The sequence below is a fragment of the Panthera tigris genome, chromosome A1 (genome assembly GCF_018350195.1).
Source record: "Panthera tigris isolate Pti1 chromosome A1, P.tigris_Pti1_mat1.1, whole genome shotgun sequence".
In the NCBI taxonomy this organism is placed as follows: domain Eukaryota; kingdom Metazoa; phylum Chordata; class Mammalia; order Carnivora; family Felidae; genus Panthera; species Panthera tigris.
This window is the reverse complement of record NC_056660.1, coordinates 156,351,641-156,373,631: the sequence shown is the minus strand read 5'-3', so window position 1 is coordinate 156,373,631 and position 21,991 is coordinate 156,351,641. Positions and strand designations below refer to the sequence as shown.

The window sequence follows — 21,991 nt, the reverse complement described above, 5'->3', positions numbered from 1 at the left end:
GTAGATGGATTATATCCTACACTGGAGAATTGTTACAGAACCTTACATAATTCTTAAGCTGAAAGGGACCTTGAAGGGAAACAAATTCTATTTCTTCTTTTGCTAATGAAAACACTGAGGCTCTATGGGCTGCCTGTGGTTACAGAGCACTTAGGTGCAACACCAGGCAAATGCCCACGTCTTCTGACTTTGTGCCATATAGAACTGGCAATGGGAAGTGGGCAGGGAAGGCTTTTCTCTCTCCAAATCTCCAGTTAACCCCTTCTTCTCTTCTTTTATAAGGACAATTGATGTAAAAAAAAATTACATTAAAGGCAGCTTCAGTAACCCCCTCATCCATTCAAGCCACATGACACTCTTCCAACATAGAAATTCCAGAGCATCTCTTGGTCTAGGACCCTAGAATTTTTTACCACTCTGGTTAGGAAGAAAATAGGAAGCGACTTAGGTTAAACAAAGTTAACAGAAATAGCTTCTCTGAAGGTACTTCAACATTAAACTGCATTTGAGAACTGTCCAGAAAACTTTCAGGGAAGAAAAAGGCAAAAACTAGTTGACACCTGAACAGGGGTTTGGTCCATTGAGCTGACTGGATAGTCAGAAGGCATCTCAATAGATGGAACTGTGATGACTGGGTTCTTGGTTTTCAAAGGTTTAAAATGCTTCTCTCCACACCGGCAGGGTTTTTCCATGTAAGTTGGAACAAGTCAGTCTCATAGCTTTTCTTGTTTTTGATTACAAAGTGATGATAACGTCTCTCTCATAGACAGGCTTTACCCATCAAAAATGCTGCCTGCATTGGCTTTCAATTGGGTCCTTGTGTGGTGGGTCAGGCCAATAGATATTATTATCCCCATTTTAGAGACTGATAGAAGACATGAGGGCATGAAGGCATCTGGCCCAATGCTGGGAGCTGGGTCAGCAGCCAGGGCTCCACTGACAAAAGGACTACTTAAGTGCCATTTAGTTGGCCTTTAACTCAATTAATCCCCAAAATATTGTTTTTATGCTTGCATTTATGTCCTTGATCTCATCAAGTGGAAGTTGTGGTTCTGTCCAAGAGAGTCTTGTTGCTCACCCAAGGCAAGGACATGGATCAGTGCATCTTTTGAGGCCTTGTTCAATTATTTGATTCTCTTTATTTATGCGTACATTTTGAAATTAAAGAAGGGATGTGGCTTTGGAATCCCTAGACCTGGAATCTGCTAACTACTCAGTGACTGACCTTGCACAATCCTATCACATGCTTCAGACTTGGTTCCTTGGTCTACAAAATGGGGTTGCTGTGAGAATTACATATAGTAAATGATGAAAACTGTTAAGCATAATGCTGGGGTACTCCATGTCTAGACCATGGCTAGTCCTGTTGCTTCTGTCCTCCAAACTTCTTGTATCTAGAATTTAATTACTCTCATCACTTCTCAGGTAAAGCTCAAAGCCACCATTGTCCCTCCAGTACTATAGTGAGTGACAGCTCTGATCTAAACTCTGTTTCTACCCATTCCCTTCCTCTACTTTACTGTCCACAAAATGAAATGACCACAATGAATCTTTTAAAATGCAAACTGGACTATAAAGAAACTCTACTCAAAGACTCCTAGTGGCTTCCCACCCACCCAAATCCAAAGTCCTCACTGTTGCCCACAGAATCGTACACGATCTGGCCCTTAGCCGTCTCGGCAATTCTTCCCCTCTCATTAACCTCTTGCTTTCTCTGTTCTAGCTATTTTGTTTTCTTTGCCATATCTCAGGCTGAGCAAATTTCGTCCTCTGCCTCTTCATATTTAATGTTCCCTCTTCCTGGAAAAATTTTCCTTCAGATTCACTACTTGGTTCACTCCCTCCCCTCCTTTCGGTTTGTGGTGAAATATTACCTTATCCATCACCTTCCCAACCTCCTGTATATCAATGCGTGATGCATCTATTAATTTCATATTAATTCAAGCAACAGATGCTCTATCAATGTTTAAGATGGGTAGTAAACTATAATAAAAAGAACAGCTAACATTTATTGAACTTATGCTATGTGCGATGAATTTGGTTTTCCCTGGTGGGTGGCCATCTATCTTCCTGGTATACTCTGTCGCCTGCAATAGATCTTAGCTCAGATGGTGCCTCCAGCAAGAAATCTTCCTTGATCAGTCAGGCCAGAAGTGATTCTTCACTCCTCCGTATTCCCTCAGTGATCAATTTGTACCATTCGCTTTCCCCTTGTGTTGTAGTTTTTGTATCTTCTCTTAAATACAAAAACTCATTGGACATATCTAGTGCAACTTTATATAATGCAAAATTTGTAGACACAACCTCTCATTTTATAATCCACTCTAGATAATTAGGAAAAGTTACATATGTGAATTATATAGACATATTCAAGCTGTATAAATGAATCCACATTGACAGATAAGTGTTATGTGGGATGGATCATAGAGCCCAGAACCCAAAATCTGAGAGTTAGTATTTTCAGGGAAAATTAGATAGAGGAGAAAAATGAAAATATTAAACTATAAAAGTCAATTAGGTGCCTCATTAAAAGACTATGTAAGGTTGAATTGTGTGGAGTTATCTCCATAGGTCCACAACACCATGTCATCATATAAATATGACAAGTTGGCATATTTATAAAGAGTTTTGGTAAGAAGTGGTGGTCATTTCTTCTTAATTCTCTCCAATGATTTTGTACTTCTTACTTTCTGAATGCTTTTGTTCACCACGTCCTAGAAAAATTAGTAACAAAATAATGTCCCCGTGTTATAGAGAAGACTTCTATATACTGCAGTTCTTTTTGGACTATTATGGTAGCTCTATACTGAGGTAATATTTTGTGGTTGTGGCACTTTAAGCGTCACTATCATGTGTGGAAAAGCCTCAGGCACTGAGCTAAGTCCTTTTTCACTTAATTCCTAAAACTCCCTATGGGGCTCTTGTTTAAAAACTCTCTAATGGCTCCCCATTTCACTTACAGGAACCTCAGACTCTTCCTGTGGCTATGGGACCCACCCACCAGGATCCTGTCCATTTCTTCCACTCCATCTCTCACCAACTCTGCTCACCTTGCTCCTTTCTATATGCACTGGTCTCCACCTTCCTTGAACTTGCCTAGCCAAGCTGCTTCCTGCCTGGGGCCCTTGCAGCTGCTGTAGTCAGATCTTTCAGTGGCTATCTCTTTGTCCTCAGTAAGTCTCAATTCAAATTTTAGTTTCTCAATAGACTTTTAGTTTAAAAAAAAAAAACAAATAAGCCCCACAACCCTTTGTAGGGGGTAGTCAGCTTCAGGAATAAAAAATACAAAATACCCAGTTGAACCTGAATTTCAGATGAACAACTAAAGGTATTTTAGCAAGTCTTGTACAATATTTGGGACATATCTATACTCAAAAATTTTCTGCAATTTAACTTTAACTGGATGTCCTACAGTTTATTTGGTAACCCTTCCTCCATAGCCACCCTGTTATGGTAACCTGTTTTATTTTCTCCGTGGGACTTTTCACTATTAGAAATTCTGTTCACTGTTTGACTCTCCTACTGGAAGATGGGCTCCATGAGGTCGGGGCCTTGTCTGCCTTGTTCGTGGCTTCATCCCCAGAACCTACTGCATTGCTTGGAACAGAGTAGGTGCTTGGTAAATGTGTTAAGTACTTGTTATAAAGGGGAAAAAAATAAAGAAGAAGACTAAAAAGCTTAGAGGGGTTGGTAAGACCTTGAGGGCATATTGCTAGCTAGAGGAGACTGGAATCAGCACAGTGCCAAAGCTCAGAGAACTCTTCCATGTTTTCCACGTTTAGTGGTGCAAAGGACAATGCAGGAGGGAAGGGACAAGGTGTCACCTGCGTTTCAAGAGGCTCACTTAACAGAATCAGAAGACCCTTGGATCAGTAGATTCAGACTGACTCATTCAGACTGAATGAGCTAAACAAAACCTTTTCCATTTGCCTTGCAACGAAGCAAATGAAGTAAATGCACTTGAACGAAAGCAAGATATTCTGGGTTTGGAATAGTGTCAGAGGCAGTGGGCATCCTCTCATTTCGTCCACCAACAACTCCCTGCAACTTTAGGGCTGGCTAATTTATGGTCAGACTCCGGAAACCTCTAGATCCGAACCACAAAAGGAACTACCGGTGTACACGCAAATAGAGAGCAAGGGGGATGGAAGGGATGAAGTCAAGACAAGAAATCAAACTCTTGTTGGATGCAGGTCACAATACGGGGCGGAAGCAGCAGTCTTCAAGCCCAGAATTCGGTCAGGTTCACTCTCGATAAGGGCGTTCTGTGCCCCACACGACCCACCCAGGGCGCATAATCTTTTCTCCAGCTCACTTCATTGGACCCAGACACTAGTCGGCGGGCGCGTCCAGCCGCCGGCCCAAAGAGAGCTGCGCGGGGGAGCTGTGGCCAGATTCTGGGGAGCAACCTGGCGCCAGTCCCTACTCAGCTCCACCCGGCTCTCGCCTGCCCACCCTCCCACCCAGGAACTGGAGGATGGTCCGGGGTGCTCCTGTGCGGCTGCTGGTCGCAGTTGTCTTCAGCCCGATCCGCCCTGCTGTGCGAGTCGCGCGCGCGCCCAGTTGGGAAGCAGCCGCCCCCGCCGCTGACAGGTGCTGCCCTGAGGGCGCAGGGTGCGGTCCCTGGCGCAGCTGGACGCGCACGCTCGGGTGCGTGTAGCTTCCCCAGCCCAAAGCCGGCGAGGAGAGGAAGCCAGGGCGCGGCCTGGGGGAGTCCAGGGGACTGGAGCTGCGCAGCTCTGAGCCAGAAACTTTGCAGGCTCGGCGGCCGGGATTCGGTGACAGCGCCAGCCCACACCGGCAGGTGCGGGAGGAAGAGGCGGCGCCGGAGTCTGGCGGCCAAAGAACCTTGGCGGCGGCCGCGTCTTTTCCCCGAGCTGTCCTGAAGCCGCCGGGCACTCCCGGCTTCTGCTGCTGCGCCCGCCGCCGCCGCCGCCGCCACCGCGGGGCTCCGGGAGGAGGTGCAGCCGGAGAGGGCGGAGGAGAAGAAGGAGGAGGTGGAGGAGGAGGAGTGGAAAGGAGGAGCAGGGGGTGGAGGATGGAGCCCCGGGCAGCCGCGGCGGGCTCGCCCGAGCCTGCGGCGGCGTCCTCCTCCTTCCAGGCCCGGCTCTGGAAGAACCTGCAGCTGGGGGTGGGCAAGAGCAAGGGCGGCGGGGGCGGGCGCGCAGGGGTCCCAGAGCGCCGCACTGCGGACACCCCATCGCCCTCCCCGCCACCCCCGGGGGGCAGGCGGGACGCACTGGCCGGCGTGGGTGGCGCGGGCAGCAGGTGGAGCGGCTTCAAGAAACGGAAGCAAGTGCTGGACCGCGTCTTCTCCTCCTCCCAGCCCAACCTGTGCTGCTCCTCGCCGGAGCCTCTCGAGCCCGGCGGCGCCGGCAGAACCGAGCAGGGGTCCACCTTGCGCCGCCGGATCCGTGAGCATTTGCTCCCAGCGGGAAGGGGACCGGCGACAACCGCCGCGGGAGCAGCGGGAGTGACGCCTCCTGGCGGACGGTCCCCGGACTCAGCTCCCTCTTCATCCTCCGCTTCATCCTCCCTGTCCTCCTCGCCCCAGCCTCCCGCGAGGGGAGACCGCGCCCGAGATGAGGGGGCACGGCGTCGGGGCCCCGAGGCGCACTTGTGCCATCAGAAGAGTTCCTCCCTGCCCGGCACCGCCTGCCTGGAGCAGCTGCTGGAACCGCCGCCGCCTCCCGCAGAACCAGCTGAGAGCCCAGTGCAGCCACGGACCCCGGAGAAGGGCGAGGAGCTCGGCAGCAACCAGGTGAGTGAAGGTTGCGCGCCGCCCGAGACAGGTGCGCCTAGCCACGCCTCCGGCTTGGGGCAGTAGCTACCCCTGGTGTTGCAGCGGCGTGGCGGGGGGGTGCTACCAAGTAAATCCACAGGGAAAAGGAAACATTCCCGCTCCCGCTTTGTAAAGATACAGCTCTGACTTGCACCCTGACATTACTTTTGGAAGAAATAACACCCACTGCCAGAAGCCGGGTAGCTTTATGAATCGCTATGAAAGTGGAAGTATTAATAGCAGCCAAATAGGAGAGGAATAAAGTTAGACGTAAAGTGGGTACTTTTTGGAGGTCTAAGGGCTGTCTAGCGAAGCCTCACCTTCTCTAAAGAAAAACAAATCCAGCAATTAAAAAAAAATTACAACCCTGTATGACGGTAAGGAGGGGCCAGCACTTGAAACAATAAGGAATTGCAGGAAGGAATAGCAATAAGGAAAGGTGAATTATTGGCAAACGTGAGGTCCTTTATTGGGGAAACCCTTAAAGCAAGTTTGTGCATATTTTTGCACTCGCTTCTTAAAAGTACCCGCTGCCAAGAGATCGCTGCCCAACAAGTGGACAGAGTGAGCGCCTCATCCGAGTTACTCAAATAGATTCCTGTGGCCTTTTCTAACTTTCAATATTCGCCTGAAGCATTTGCGTTTTAAGTATGTTGCCTCTTTGGTTAGGCAAGAGTTAAGTGTGGTCCGACCAGAGTCAAGTAAAAATGAACGTAGGATCCATAAGGCATTTCCCCAGCAGCTGCTTTCATTGCCTTGGTTTTGTAGAGGAGATGCGCACCTTTGGTAAATACTTAGAAGTTGTGTTAATGTTAGCGAATATTTTGAAAGTTACAGTCCATCAGTGACGTAAAGGACTCTTTTCTTTCAATACATCATAGTTTATTTAATTCTCATTATTTCGAACCTGATTGTTAGGTTAGTTAATCTTTAAAGGTTAACCTTTAATTAGCTGCAAGTTTGAACTACAAAAAACCTAACGACATGTTTTGAACGGTAAGATGTGGGAATACATGGGATATCAGTTGAAAATTTTTATGGTTTATTAGCTAATTAGTGTAATTTCAGAAAACCAGAATATATAGGTGGGTAACCTGATGTTATTGATGTTGTAGAAAACATCTCGTGTTCTAGAAAAAGGTTGTAGTCATTCTCAGAAGGTAACATTGACAGTCTCACTAACTCTACTTTTCCTTTCATCTTGAAAGAGAATTGAATAGAACTCCTGGTTTTGGTTCCTAAAATAAAACAAAATGTGGTTTTAAAAGAATGTGTTAAATTCAGTGTAGATGAATAATATACATATTGAAAGAATTTACTTTTGAATGTGTACATATCCGAACATATAAGAATTTTAGAGTTGGGGTACTGTTTACATTTGTTTTTAATGACTTCTATGATCTAGAATAATCAAACAACAAACAATTGAGTTATTTTGAAGGTAGATATATTACTGCAAATGTTAACTTACTAAATTACTTTGCCGTTCACTGAACCAAGATTTTCAAAGCAAAAGCAGAGAATTCTGAATTAATCTTTGTTAGTTTTTACCAAAAAATTTTCTGAAGCTATCAATCTTTTAGAAAACTGCTATGGAAACATGAATTTTGTATACAAAAGTCCTAAGCCTATTTTGGAGAATGTACTAAACTAACATTATTGTACGTACCTTTACCATATGTATGTACCTTTACATACATATTGTATGTACAACATTATTGTAACTTTACCATATGCTGGGCACTTATAGCCTTCCATGATTTAATGCTCCCAGCAGTCCTGCATGACCGAAGTTCTTGTTGCCATTTTATGGAATAGGAAACCAGTGCTCAGATAAATTTAATAACCTTTCCAGAGTCACATGGTCAATAAATGACAGAGGTGTTGTACTGAAATTCTCCAGAATTTTTTACATTACTGCAGCTACCTTTGACAACTTTTAGAGCTTGTCGTGTTTCTGGGATGACTTCAGTCCTCAGATTAATGCTTGCAAGTTTACATACATTCTGGATTTTCTTTCCCCTCCCTAGAATCAGTTCTATGATGTATTCGCTATGTCAATTTTTTTCTGTGATACATTATTGTATAACTATTATATCACATTTACAAATGACATTATTAATCATACCATCTATGATTCTAAAGCTTTTTTGTTACAAGGAATCAGCATTTCAGTGAAGATGTAAAATGAATAACAAAGCTAAAATACCCTTCACAGAATGTGTGAAAGATGGGTTGTAGACAGAACAGTAGCCCCTAGGGTCCTGTTTGATGTCACACACAGTCCCAGGGAGAGGCACCATTGTTGGTTCCCTGCATGTGCTGCTCGTGGAGTCTGTTCCTTGAGAAGTGGACAGTTTTCCGCTCGGAGTCACAAATGTGGCTTTCAGCACTAGCTCACCAGTGCAGACGCAGGATCCCTCGGTCCTCTCATGGCCCCTCTGCCCAATAATTCCTCAAGCCTGGCTGGCTCACCCTGTGATGAGGAAGAGGAAGAAATCGAATTGGAAGCTGAAACTAGAAGAGGACTCTTGAAAGTGTCCAGGAGTAGGCTATGCTGTGCGGTGCCCTTCTGAGCTTCCTGCATCTCTCAGAGGGATTGCCTTGCCCCCCCATCCCCTGGCCTCAGAAGATACTTGGGTTGGGGGAGGGATATGTACCATATGCAGATTCCTGTTCTATTCACAGGCCCAGAGAGGCACACAGGAAGGAAAAGACAATAAAAGCATTACATACATCTTCAGATTGACTAAATAAAAAGAACTTTCTTTTAAAGAAGAAAGAAAATTCATTGCAAAAATCATGCAAGTATCTCGATTTTTCTCTTGTTCTCTGCTTGATCCTGGCCTCAGCCATGTTCCCCAACACACTTCCTACCTCTCTGCTTCTCCCTCCAGCTCAGCATGAGGCCACAGCAACATATGTGCATAAGCTCTGACTCTAGGGGGGATGTGAAAAAAAAAAAGCAAAAGCCGGGAGGGGAGGAGAAAGAAAGAAGGAAAGAAAAAAGAAAAAGAAAAAAATCAGTTTGGACTGCTGGGGAGAGAGGTTTGGAAGTCCCTGATGTACAATGTTTAAAACTGAGCATACTGTGCTACCCGCCCCAACCCCCCTCGCCATGGCCCAGCCTGACCTCTTTCTGCTGTGTGCTCTTTAGCGAAATATACCTTTGAAAAACACTTTAACAGGCTTAATAATGCCTTGTTGTTGGGGCATGGGCATTATTGAAAATGTTCTGCTCTGAGAAAAAGAAAAAAAAAACATTTCTTCCCACTGACTCTAGTTCACGTGCTGGGCCATATTGTCATACCAGATGCATTTCATTTTCTGCAACACAGTTGGGAAAGATGCTTTCTCAATTTGTGTGCATATCAAAAATATGCCAATTTTATGTATTCTGTCTTGATGAGTTACTAAAATTACATTTTGCTAGAATCAGGAAGCCAGTATTTTAAGATAAAGAGTGAAGAATGAGTATGTCACATTTTTTTAGTGCTTTAACAAAAGCATGAAGTTTATGAATGTTAAACTCTTATTGTTTTTCTTTTAAATTCATTTTGTTAAAATTGTTTTCACTGAAAGGAAAAAAAAATTTTTGTAAAAAAAGTGGCTAAAGTACTCAGGGTATGATAGGAATGTTTCAAAACATAGTAAAAGGAATATTCATTCATTGGGGTAAAATTCCTAAAATACATCTGTAAGCCCCAACAAAAAGTAGAAAAATATTTTCTAAGATGAGATCTGTACATGAAGTGCATCTTGCTTTGTTTATTATCCGACCTTTTAGAGAAAGCTTGTGTTTTCAAAAATGATGTAAAATGTGGTTTGGGTTAATTTTTATTATCTATTTTCCAAGTGTCTTTAATATTACTTCAAAGAACATAAGTTAATCTTGGGGAAGACACAAGTCTAAAAAAAAAAAAATGCGATTCCTAACGTAAATGACCTAAAATCACCAAAAAAAAACTAATATTCTCAAGAACAAGCCCCAAAAGTGATGTTAATGGCTTTTTCAAAATGAGAGAGGCAAGATGAGATCTTAGGACATTTTGGAGCAAGGCATGAAGTTTGATGTGTGATAGCATCCTGGAAATATGCTGTGATCATCACATTATTCCAGAGGAATGGAATGAACAGAGTGACAGGTTTACTCTGGAGTGGAATTATTTTCCCATGACCTTTACGTTCTATATTGTGTATCTGGAAAACTTGAGTACAGCTATGAATCTTGTACAAGTGGTAGTGTTATCAGGTAGATATTTTATGAACTCAGAAAACACTAGCAATGGCTGTGTAAGTTGTTATTATTGAGCAGATATTAAAGTCTTGCCACTGGCACCAATACAAATCAGTGGGTTGTTGAAGAAAAATTCACAGGGAACTTTGCTGGTCCTTCTCATTTAAGGTGTAAATTTATTTACTTGCACTGGTGGGGAACATAGCCTCAAATGAACCCAGGCAGTACTGGGGACCTCACAATTTCACAGAGTAATGAAAAAATCGTATTACTTTTGGCAAGTATGTGTGTGTTACCCTGGAAAAGCAAAGTAAATACTTAGAGGGATAAAATAGGATTAATAGATTCATAAAGGTAACAGGACAAGCACTCCTCCTTTTTTCTCTTGCCCTGACTTTGGAAATAAGGGATGATTTCACAAAATTAAAGATTAATAATATATCTTCTGTAACTCGAAGAAACATGTAGCATGGTTTCTTGGCTCAGGATGATTATCAAAACGTTTGTTAGCTCTAGATTGGTGAAGAGTAAATAGTTTGTCTAGATAACATTGCAAGCATTGACGAAATCTGCATATTCAGAAGTTAGGGTTATGGGTTTTTTTTTTGTTAATTCATAGCTATTTGCAGTGTCATAGACATGTTTTAGATAATCAGAAATTAATTTTTTGAAATGTGAAGCTCTTTTGTTTTGACTTTTTTTTTTTTTTTGCTGGAAATCTTAACTAAAAATTATATATTTCCGTGCCTGACTAAGCCAAGAGTCCTAAATAAAATCTCTTAGTAATTGAGGGCTATTGTTTCAATACTGGCTTTTTTGTTTGTTTAATGTGGATGAAGTAGTAAATACTGTTCTAGAGCTTGCTTTAGACACACTTGTTTGCTTCCATAAAATTACTATATAAAGCATATCTATTTAGGACAAGTTTATCTTTCTATAAAGTTAATTATTGACAGGTGTGAGGCACACTTCCTCATGTCATTTTTTCAGTTGCCAAATATTCGCTACTATTTTTATTTGTGAATTTTGATTTGTTGGAAGCATTGACAACATGCATTTTTTTCCCGTGTGATTAACTTTATGTGCCATTTTGCTTTCTTTGTCATCATCAAACTTTTCTTCTTACACTGCTTTTTATAAATGAGATGTGCAAAGTGATTCCTATCCCTCAATAATTGAAGATTTTATGCAAATAGTTTCCTCCTCCAATGTATACCAGTTTCTTATATTAAAATTTTATTTTTCGGCAGAATATCAGGCCATGATTTTCCTCATGTCTCCAAATACTTGTATTTAACATTAATCTGAATGCAAGTGATAAAAAAAACCTATATTTTCAATGTAATGAGGTTTGAAAGTCCTGCATACTTGCCTTTGAAAGTCTTGCCTTCTTGAGAGAACAATTTTCCTGTGAAGTCTCTTGAGATAGTTTATACCAGCCTTATTTCCCATCCTTTTGGGTCCTAGTGAATCTGGAAAAATTACAACACATGATAGACAAATGGATCTCTGGATGTGTTGGGGCCAATACATTCTCTTAATCTCACAGGTTTTATTCAGTGCAGCCCTGTCAGTATTAGCAACTGACCCTATTTTGCTTAAGCCTGAGCTGCGTTTACCAGCATGCTAGAGTAGAATTTGGCAAGCCTTGGTACAATTGACCTATCTAATCAGCATTGTAGAGGGAAGACTTCAAGTGCTTGCTGAGTGAATGAAGGGATGAATGGATGGCACAGAGCTATTCAGAAGAAATTCTCTGGAAAAGTTCCAAAATCACTTATAGTTATGTAATGATGTTCCTGCCTTCTTGTTTCCAAGTCCTTTTAAGCCTGACAGATGTATTTGACTTTCCCTCTTCCCCTGGCTTTTCTCAACCCCTACTTTAATAATTCTTATTCATGTCTGTGGGTGTGAAAGGAGGACACGATACCTACTAAATGGCTGCCATGTTGTATTTGCATGGAGGATGGAGGAGTGAGTCTTACTTCTGAGGTCTCTGGCTCAGGGATGCATTTCTTGGTGCTAGTCTCTGACTTGGGGTATCCCCTTTTGAATCCAGGTCTCCTTGTCTGGCCTCTCATGTTGCTTCCCCCGTCTGGATTTCCAATACCTGCTGACATAGTCTCACTCACTTATGATCTCTAAGTCTTGAACTTTGCTTGGATTTTAGCTCAAGATACTTTCCTGCCTGCTTCACTGCCACTTCTCTTCAAACTCATCCCCTTGAACTAGATTAAAATCCCAGTCTTGACCAAGAATCCTGTCCTTAGTGGCCTGGCCCATTCTGTTGGTTCTTGAATGCCAAGTGGGTAAACTCGGGTTCAGACATTTGGTCAGTTGCTTTTCATAGTGACCACACGTCTAATGCTGAACCTGTTAATAAAACACTAAAGCCTTCCTCCAGAAAATCTGCATTGCCAGTTAATTACATTTGACGATAAATGGCATCTCTTCCCTTGGAGCACTAGACTATAGCTGAACTTTTTGGGGAGCACTCTTCATTGTCTCTATGATCCTACTTCCTTCCCTCCTATGTTTGAAGTCCTCACAATGCTTACTCTCTAACATCATCACCCTTTTCCTCATTCCTGCCTGGTTTCTTTTTTTCCCTTAAAATTCTCTCCCCCTCTCTCTGCTTGCAAGGTGATTTTTTTTCTGATGGATTATTAAGCATCTGGAGCTGTGCTATCTCAGAAGCAGCCACTAGTCACATGTGGCTCTTGAATGCTAGAAATGTGGCTAGTTTGAACTGAGGTGCACTATAAGTGTAAGATGCACCCTGGATTGTGAAGCCTTAGCACAGAGAAAAGAGGTACAATATCTCATTACTCATTTTTTACGGTGCTGGTACACCAAAATAATATTTTGGATATGTTGAATTAAAATAGAATATATTATTAAAGTTAACTATACCACTTCCTTTCTATTTTTTAAAAGTATGACTATCAGAATATTTAAAATTATGTATGTTGCTCACATTTTCATTTCTGTTAGACAGCACTGATCTAGAGCAGGGATTCAAACTTCACTGCCTACAGGGGCCATCAGAGGAAAGAAAATGAGCATAGAGGGTTTGATGGGGTCCATGGTGAACCAGGGAGCCCTTTACCCCATTGAAGGGCAACTGCTTTTCAGTGTCAACTGATTATTATCATACAGTGATAGAAGCAGTGTCGCCACAGTTTCTGGATTTTTTTAAGTGTTTATTTTTGAGAGAGAGAGAGAGAGAAGAGAGAGAGAGAGAGCAGGGGAGGGGTGGAGAGACAGGGAGATAGAGAATCCCAAGCCGGCCCCAGATTGTCAGCACGGAGCCAGACTTGGGGCTTGATGCCACCAAGGGTAAGGTCATATCCTGAGTCGGATGCTTAACCAGCTGAGCCACCCAGGCACCCCTGGATTCTTTAATACAAGCCAAATGTCTGGGAGCACCTGGGTGGCTCGGTTGGCTAAGCGCCAGACTTCGGTTCAGGTCATGATTTCCCGGTTCCTGAGTTCCAGCCCCATGTCGGGCTCTGTGCTGACAGCTAAGAGCCTGGAGCCTGCTTCAGATTCTGTGTCTCCGCTCTTTCTGCCCCTCCCCAGCTTGTGCTCTGTCTCTCTCTCTCTCTCTCTAAGATAAACATAATTTTTTTTTAATCTGGATTTTCATGTGAAATCTCCAGATTCTTGAATTTTTGGAAAATTTTTTGAAAAAAAATTTTTTTAACTACAGGCCAAATAAAATATATTTCTGGGTTGAATTTAGCTATCAGTTTGAACTGCCGGCTCAGACAGCTCATGTCAGATTTCTCCTCTCTCCTCCCAGTGCCAGGCATAGGTTACCTGGGACATAGTATGAGTCAATACATTTTACAAAATAATGGAATCAGGCATGGTGGAATTGAAGCAGAACTCAGTCGGCTGAGGGGTGTGTGGAAAGGAGCTGGGGATGGGGCAAGAAGCCAAGCAGTTTGACTCCGTAGGGGATAAAAGCGGTAGCAGGAGAACAAGAACAGTGTTGGGATGGGGTCTCCTGAAGATTTTTGTTTTTTTAATCAGTATCACCTGAGCGGCTAATGAGTAGGAAGGAGCCTGCTGAGAGGGAGAGGCCGAAGATTAAGAACAGAGGGATAAATGAAGGAGTGAGGTGCCTCAGGGCACGGGTCAGCGTGGGCCCCAGAGCTGAGGGGAAGTGGTAGCCTCAGCCAGGAGAAGGGTTCTTCTTCCAGTGCAAACGGAAGGAGACACTGTGGGCATGGGTGCAGGTCAGCAGGAGGTTTGGTGTCCGCAGTTCAAGAGTGTTCCCCCCCTGACCTCTTCTGCCTTGTTTTGGAGTGTGGTTAGGATTTGGACACAAGGAGATAGGGGAAAGAATGCTGCCGCAGGCACAGAGGCGAGGGAGTGTGCTGTGTGTTCAAAACACAGAGTCAGTAGTGCGACCAAGGCCTAAGTTTCCACAAGGAGGGTGCTGGGAAGTAAAAGTGAAAAGGAAGGTGTGGCCAGACTGTTGGGACTGAGGAGTGCCTCTGGGAAGCAGCAGTCCTGGAGACCCTGGAGGTGTATGAGCAGGGGGTAGGGTCAAGTGAGAATCAGAAGTGAGTAGTTAGAGGCAGAGGCCACAACAGTCCCACTGGGAGCCTGAGGCTGGGCAGTGACCTGACCTTAGGGATGAAAAGACAGAAATACTTGAAACACCGGCTATTTGGCTGAAACTTCGAGGAAAGGGAGAGTGGAAGGGAATCAATCACAGGATGTTTTCCCCTTTACTTATGTCTTTGGTTTTTCCTGGTTCTGTTAAAAAATGCTTTTAATGGGGTGCCTGGGTGGCTCAGTTGGTTAAGTGTCCCACTTGAATTCAGCTCAGGCATGAACACATGGTTCCCTGGGACTGAGTCCTGCATTGGGCTCTGTGCTGAGACTGTGGAGCCTGCTTAGGATTCTCTCTCTCTGCTGCTGTTCCTCCCCACCCACCCACCCCCACCCCCCACCAACATAAATGAATAAACATTAAAAAAAAAGGTTTCTATTGAAAAGTCTCTTGGGAAGAGAGAAGGAGGTTTGAGTTTTGAATTTGCATTTATGCAGAATGGTTGAAGTTTCCAGGCTCCTGAGTGCCAGATTGTCACGTATTTACTGTAGTAGCTCATATTCTTTATAGTTATTTTGGATTCTTCCTAAATAAAATAGTTCTCCTTTTCTCTGCAGCATCAGACATTGAAAGTAGTGTTAATGGAGCAAAAGAAAGGTCAAAACGTGTTTGTTAAGCAAAATCAGGTAAAGAAAGAAAACCTTCCACATGACTGTGTCTCATAGATTCGTATGGTACTGATGTCAGAGTGGTTAAATACTTGGAGATATAGTTATAATGAAAAGTTTTAGAATCCGTGGGCTCGCTTGGAAATTTTCATTCTTGAGGCATTGTGCTTCAAACGTATTAAAATATGCTTTCTTTCTCAGATGAAAGATTGATCCGTGCATGGCAAATGATCAATTTCTGAAAATTGCAGATAGGTATTTTCTCAAAATAGAAACCATATTCTATTTAGACCCTTAAGCCATGTTTGACTCATGTTCTTTTATTGAAGTGTAAAATAGCTTTTGATAACAAAAAATTCAGTGTTTCTATAGTTGCTTTTGAATAGTATTTTCACCACACCAAATTAGAAGTCTGAGTGTTTTCCAAAATATCTTTTGAGATGGGAACAGATTTTGGAGAGAAGCTCACTGTCACTACAGAGCTGTTGCCAAGCCTCATGCTCCCTAGAAGTGGGAACATCCTGAATCAGCATGCACCCCTCTCCTGCCCCCCCACCCCCACCATGTCTCCTGGCTGAGAGCAGGCATGGGCCGCGCCTTCCCCTTCTCCTTTCTTTGCTTCCTTCCGCTTTTAAAAAGAACCTGCAGGTGAGGGACAGGGATGGGGTGCAGCTGAGGTTGTGACCTGGCCTTGCATACATGCTAATTTGACTCAGTAGTTTCAGGTAAAAAACCACTTACCCAACCATTTAGGTCATCACCCCTCAACCCCCTTCTGCTCCCTTTGGCCCCCTAGGCAGCACTGCTTTACTCTAGACTCAGGCTGGTACTTTTGTGACTCTCTGGCCTTCTCTGTGGGGATCAGCCCAGTGAGACAGGGAGCCAAGCAGAGATGGAGGGAAGCCTGCATTTTGCAGTTTCCCAGGCCCCAGGCCCTCAGCTTCTTTTCAAGGAAGATGGAGCTTTGTAACATGGTCTATCTATTCCTTTCTGCCTGACACTTTTACTTTCTCTGCCTTCACCGTTTTTTCTCCCTGGGTATCCAGAACAGGAGGAAGAACTATATGGAACTTACCAGGAGGAGATTTTTGTATCTTGGGTTACCAACCATGGGTAGTCTGTTTACCTCTCCCGGGACTTTCCAGGTGGTATATTATATGGGTCTTGGCTCTTCATTCTCTGCCCTGCTGCCACCTGCCTTTCAGCGATTTCAGTTCTCTCTTTCTGGGAACATGGGAAGGGAAAATTAAAAAAAAAAAGGAAACTCAGGCACTTTTTTTTTTTTAATTAGAAGCTTTTATAATTTTGTTCAGAGTGAGGTTCAATACTTAGCTCCTATTATGTTTCGACATTTTGTATTGCTTTGACGTAGGCTGTACACACATATACACACACACACACACACATGCACGCACAATTATGCCTTTACCAGGTATGTTTTATACAGACACCTATTCTTTCACACATGTGCTATTTTCCCCTGGAGTCAAAGGTGACCACAACTCCAATATTCTTCTACTTCTAAATTTAATGTGATAGTACTAAATTTCAATTTTCAATATCAATTTCAATGATAACTTTGTCTTTGCAACTGGTTTAAGTCTATGTAGGCGAAGTAGTTGTACAAGAACTTGCTCAGCCAAAGGAAGAGAAGAAAAACCAATCAGAAGACAGTTTTCGTGGTTTATTATGGGGTGTGTTCTACAAACAGAATGAGTAACCTATTTTTTTTAATTAAAAAAATTTTAACATACATTTATTTATTTATTTATTTATTTTCGAGAGACAGTGAGAGAGAGAGAGAGGGCACAAGTGGGAGATGGGCAGAGAGAGAAGGAGACACAGAATCCCAAGAAGGCTCCAGGCTCTGAGCTGTCAGCGCAGGGCTTGAACCCATGAACTGTGAGATCATGACCTGAGCTGAAGTCAGGCACTTAACTGACTGAGCCACCCAGGTACCCCAGTAATTTCATTTTGAATTTGAATGAATGTATAAGGAATGCCTTCAGCAGAACAATTATTCTTTCATAAGTAGCCATCTTATTTATGGCAACCGTAGAAAAGATATCATTGAATTATTCCCTTCATCCTTTGAAACCTAGAAGTCACAATGACCAATATCTAGCATTAGTATTTTCAAGCCTGACCTGGCTTAACCCTCACAAAAGGATCCTTACAGTTATAAATGGGGAGATGTTTTGGTGAGCTTCTTTATGATACAGTTCACATTTTAATTAGAGAAAAAGTGATACCTTTAGGATCATAAAGATGTATTCTCATCTGAGGATACTCCTGATACTCATGAGGAAACTCATTTTGTGAAATCAATTCAAAAGATGAATCTGAGGATAACTGAGGTAGGCACAAATGGATTTGGTATGGCAGAGTCTTTTTTGTTGTTGTTGGCTGCTTAAAGAATGTTCTGTTTTCTGTTAATTGTTGCTAATGAACCTCACTGGCTGTTTTTGAAAACATGTTCTTATACCATTTTATTACTTTATTCATCCTCTTAATTATATCTGGATTGCATCCTGAGTAGTGTCTTTATCTGTGCCCGTTTCATATTTCAAAATACTTTGTTCTTTCTAGGCTTATAAATCTAATATGAATTTTAGGCAGCTACACAAGTTTTCTTTGTATTTGGTGCTAGAAATTTGTTGTGCAAACAAATTTTGCTTAAGTGTCTTTGAACTTCTTTCCAGTGGTATCTACTGTGGTAGGGCTTGGCTTTACCACCCTGTGGTAGAATTAATTTATGGAAAATTGCAATACATTTTCCATCTTCTGAAGTTAGATTTTGTGAGGTAGGAAATGGTGATGGTGGTCCTCCCCAACCCACCTGGGCTGAGCTCTCTTTGTAATTGCATTGACTCACCTCTGACCTATGGCCAACCAGCATGGGGGCCTCTCACCCCGGTGCCATTTTAAAATGACACTTTATGCCTACTGATAATCACTAAACCTACAGAATACTTATTATGTATTGGCACTATTCTAGGTGCTTTATATGCATTAGCTCATTTATTTACTATAATACTTTCTGAAGTAGGTTTATTATCTTTTGCATTTTCCAGATGAGGAAACTGAGTTATAGGAAATTGAGGGACTGGTCCAAAGTCACACGTCAGTATAATTTGGATCCTACCCAGGAAGGCTGTCTGAAGTAGGTTGTGCCTGGGGAGCCCGGCCTAGGAAAATGGAACTCCGGTGGAAGTTTGGGATGAAGTTGTAATGGCTTGTCTTCTTTCCCATCTCAGTAGTAACGTTACAGTCCTTCTTTGCCTCTGCCATTTCTTTCCCATCTTTCTTATCTGAAGGTTATCATATCAAGCAAATTTAATAAAGACAGACTTAATGTAACAGAAGATTTTGGTGTCAGGCATAATCCTAGCTCTCCCACTTATTTCTTACTGCCAGTAAGCCCTTTAAGCTCTCTTTGACTGCTAGATAAAGATATTGCTAGCACCTTTGAAATGTCAGTCCTACTTTTAAAAAGATTCTTCCTCATCAGGTACCCCACCAGATCATCACCACTATTTCTGTTATTGTTATTGGGAACATTTTATAAGTTATAATACCCTCATAATTATGTATTTTCTATATTCTACAGCCTTGCCTGGCTTTCTTGTTCTGTGAAAAGCATGGTATTAGGGAAAGGATATGAAATGAAATAGATTTATTTGTTAGGCATTCTTTACACAGTACCTGAAATAATCATTATAGATTATGTGCATTATCTCACTTCAAACGTCACATCAGTTTTGACAGAGAGGTAGTGTTGGTGGCATTTTATGTCTAGTAAATTATTAAGCTAATAATGGACCTGGAGTCCAGGTTATGTCCATGGTTAGTAAGTGGCAGAGCTTGGGTAACAGACATCTGATTTGTGCCGGGACTATAGTTTCCAGAAACCCACTGCTCCACTGGTTAGCGAGGCCACATCAGTGCCAGGTACATGACTGGTGCCCAAACTACTGATTCATGGTTGATTCTGGCATTCCTTTAGCACCAGTCTTGCTAACGGATCTGAGTCTCAACTTTGTTTTGGACAGGCAACTGGAAGAATATGCCATTATTAGTTGAGGGAAAGTATCCAGAAAGATGTAGTGAGTGTGAATGGGTTAGTTTGTTTATTTTCACACTCGGTTCTGAGAGCTCATGAGTGAATATTTTTCAGATCATTCTTCTTGTGTGTTCTGTACATGTATCTGGACTTTCAATCATGTTGTTAAATGGCTGTGGGGCTCCTGGGTGGCTCAGTCAGTTGAGCACCCAACTTTCGGTTTGGTTCAGGTCATGATCTCACCGTTTGTAAGTTTGAGCCCTGTGTCAGGCTCTGCACTAACAGTGTGAAGGCTACTTGGGATTCTCTCTCAACTTCTCTCTCTGCCTCTCTTTCTCTCTCTCTGTCTCTCTCTCTCTCTCTCTCCAAAAATAAATAAATAAACTTTATATATATATGTATATATATATATATATATATAATAAACTTTATATATATAGATATATATGTTATATATAATAAATAAACTTTATATATATACATATATTATATATAATATATATTAAAATTATATATTAAAAATATATATAATTTCTGTGAAAAGAAAAGCTATACATTCTACAGTTAATCTAGGTGTTAGGGTGCCTGGACAGGAAAACAACTTGTTTTCTAAGCATCTAGTTGTCTGTGAATATGACTGTTTGGCATATATTCCTTTTACAAGGAAAAGACAAGATATAAGGTAATGTCTTCTGAATGTGTACAACTTCTAATGTTTCTTGGTGATAATAACAGAAGCACTAAAATCTTAGTCTTAAGTGCTGTGCAGGCATTTCTTCTTTTAACCTTTGCAACAACTCTGAAAGGGGCCAGAATTCTTGGCCTCATTTTATCGATGAATTGGTGGAGGCTCAGAAAGGGTGCTCAGAAAGGGATTTTTGCGTGCAAGTAAGTGGCTGGCTCCAACACTCATGAGTCTAACTGCCATGGTATGTGGCTCTCCTCCACACCGAAGAGCTGCTACACCTGCTCATGAGCACTATCTTTTCTAGATGTCTTGGAACAGTGGAAAGATTTGGCTAAATGTTCTGTACAATGAATTAGCCCCACATGAAGCTGGAAGATCTCCTTCTAGTACAGTGCCAACAATTTTGGTAATATACTGTCTTCCTTTCTCTCTCCCTTCTTCCCATATTTATTAAATATCTACCTTGACAAAGAAGATATATCAATTCCTGCTGTCATATGATCTAGTAGGAGAAACTTGCATTATACTTTTTAAAATACACAAATCATGATTAATTATGATTGTAATAACTGATTCAGAGGAGTACGGAGAACTAGAGGAAAGAATTGTAAGAGGTCCCAACCTAAACTTGCAGGAAGGGGAGGGACCAGGAAGGCTTTCCTGAAGAAGTGACATTTAGGATAAAATGCGAAGAATGAACAGGAGTTGGCCAGATTTGGCAGAGCAGAAGGGTGTAAAGGATGTGGCATATAGTTGTAGGCAGAGGATGCTACAGCAAAAGGCACTTAGAAAAAGTTTGCCTGGGGAACTGGAATTTGGTAAGAAGGAAAGGATGAGGGATCAGTCTGGAACAGTTGGCAGGGGCCAGGTTATGCAGGATCTTGTGGGCCGTGGAAAGTTTGTGGACTCGTAGCAAGTTCTGAAACAGTCTTAAGGGTTCAGATGCTCCTATATTAAGAGAAGAACCATGTTCAGGAAGTTCATGACTTTCATCTGGAAATAGCTGTTCTTTGCTGCTACATATGGAACTACATACATTGTGCTCATAGACTTGGTTTGTGACGAGGCAGGAATGTTGGTTGGAGCTACCTTACTCTCCTAAGATGCAATATTTTTTAAAGTTTATTTATTTATTTTGGGGGGTGGGAAGGGCAAATAGATAGGGAGAGAGAGAGAATCCCAAGCAGGCTCCTGACCAGCAGCACAGAGTCCTACGCAGTGTGATCTCAGGAATCCTGAGGTCATGACCTGAGCTGAAACCATGAGTTGAATGTTTAACTGACTGAGCCACCCATGCGCCCCTAGGATGCTATCTTTTAAAAAAATGTTTGTAAGAAATAGAAGTACCTAGTGGATGAAAATATCTTTCCCCCTGGAAAAACAAGCCATTTCATTTTTCCTATTGCTTTTTTATTGTGCACTATTGGAAGGTAAATGAAGGCAGGAAATGCAATCTAATCTCCCCTTGTTAGTACTCAGGGGAGAGATTCTCATAGGCAGCACATTTCCAAGCCTAAGTAGAGATGAAAATGAGATAAAGCCCAGCGATTTAGATGTTACAGCTATAAGTTATGGAAAACATATATTTTGTGAGCTTCCCGTTTCTTTCCTGAAGTCAGGATGGGGGGAAAAAATGAAGAACCTTGGGAAGGGATTCTGTGAGGAGGAGTACATTTAAACCTGTATTGTTTGTTAACATAATCATGGGTAATTAGGAAGACTGCTTGTTGTAGAGATTTAAAGCATAGTGAGGGAGATTTAAGTTTTATGGTTTCCTATATATTTTCTTAGGTATAAAATCTAAGTTTTAGATTTTCATGTGCAGCCAACATTCACATTTGTTCAACAGATTTGCAGGAGTGCCTAAGCAGGAAGGAAAGCTTAAAGGGTATAAAAGCTCACCATGATATTTGTTATACAGTGCTATAGTAGAAAAAAAAAGATGTAAAAACTCCTCATTGAGACTGCAGTCTGTCAATCAAACTT

The 21,991-nt window shown here is 42.1% G+C and overlaps 1 protein-coding gene across 22 annotated transcripts in view; it reads left to right on the top strand.

Annotated features, from left to right (window-relative positions):
• The first annotated feature begins 5,038 nt into the window (after positions 1 to 5,038).
• MCTP1 (multiple C2 and transmembrane domain containing 1) overlaps positions 5,039 to 21,991 on the top strand; it is a 535,596-nt gene continuing 518,643 nt past the window's right edge. For 21 of the 22 annotated variants that reach the window (XM_042990098.1, XM_042990113.1, XM_042990072.1 and 18 more), the window contains exon 1: positions 5,039 to 5,761. In XM_042990098.1, the coding sequence (XP_042846032.1) occupies positions 5,039 to 5,761 (723 nt within the window). The remainder of the gene's footprint in view (positions 5,762 to 21,991) is intronic. The other variant, XM_042990178.1, reaches the window with a different exon arrangement.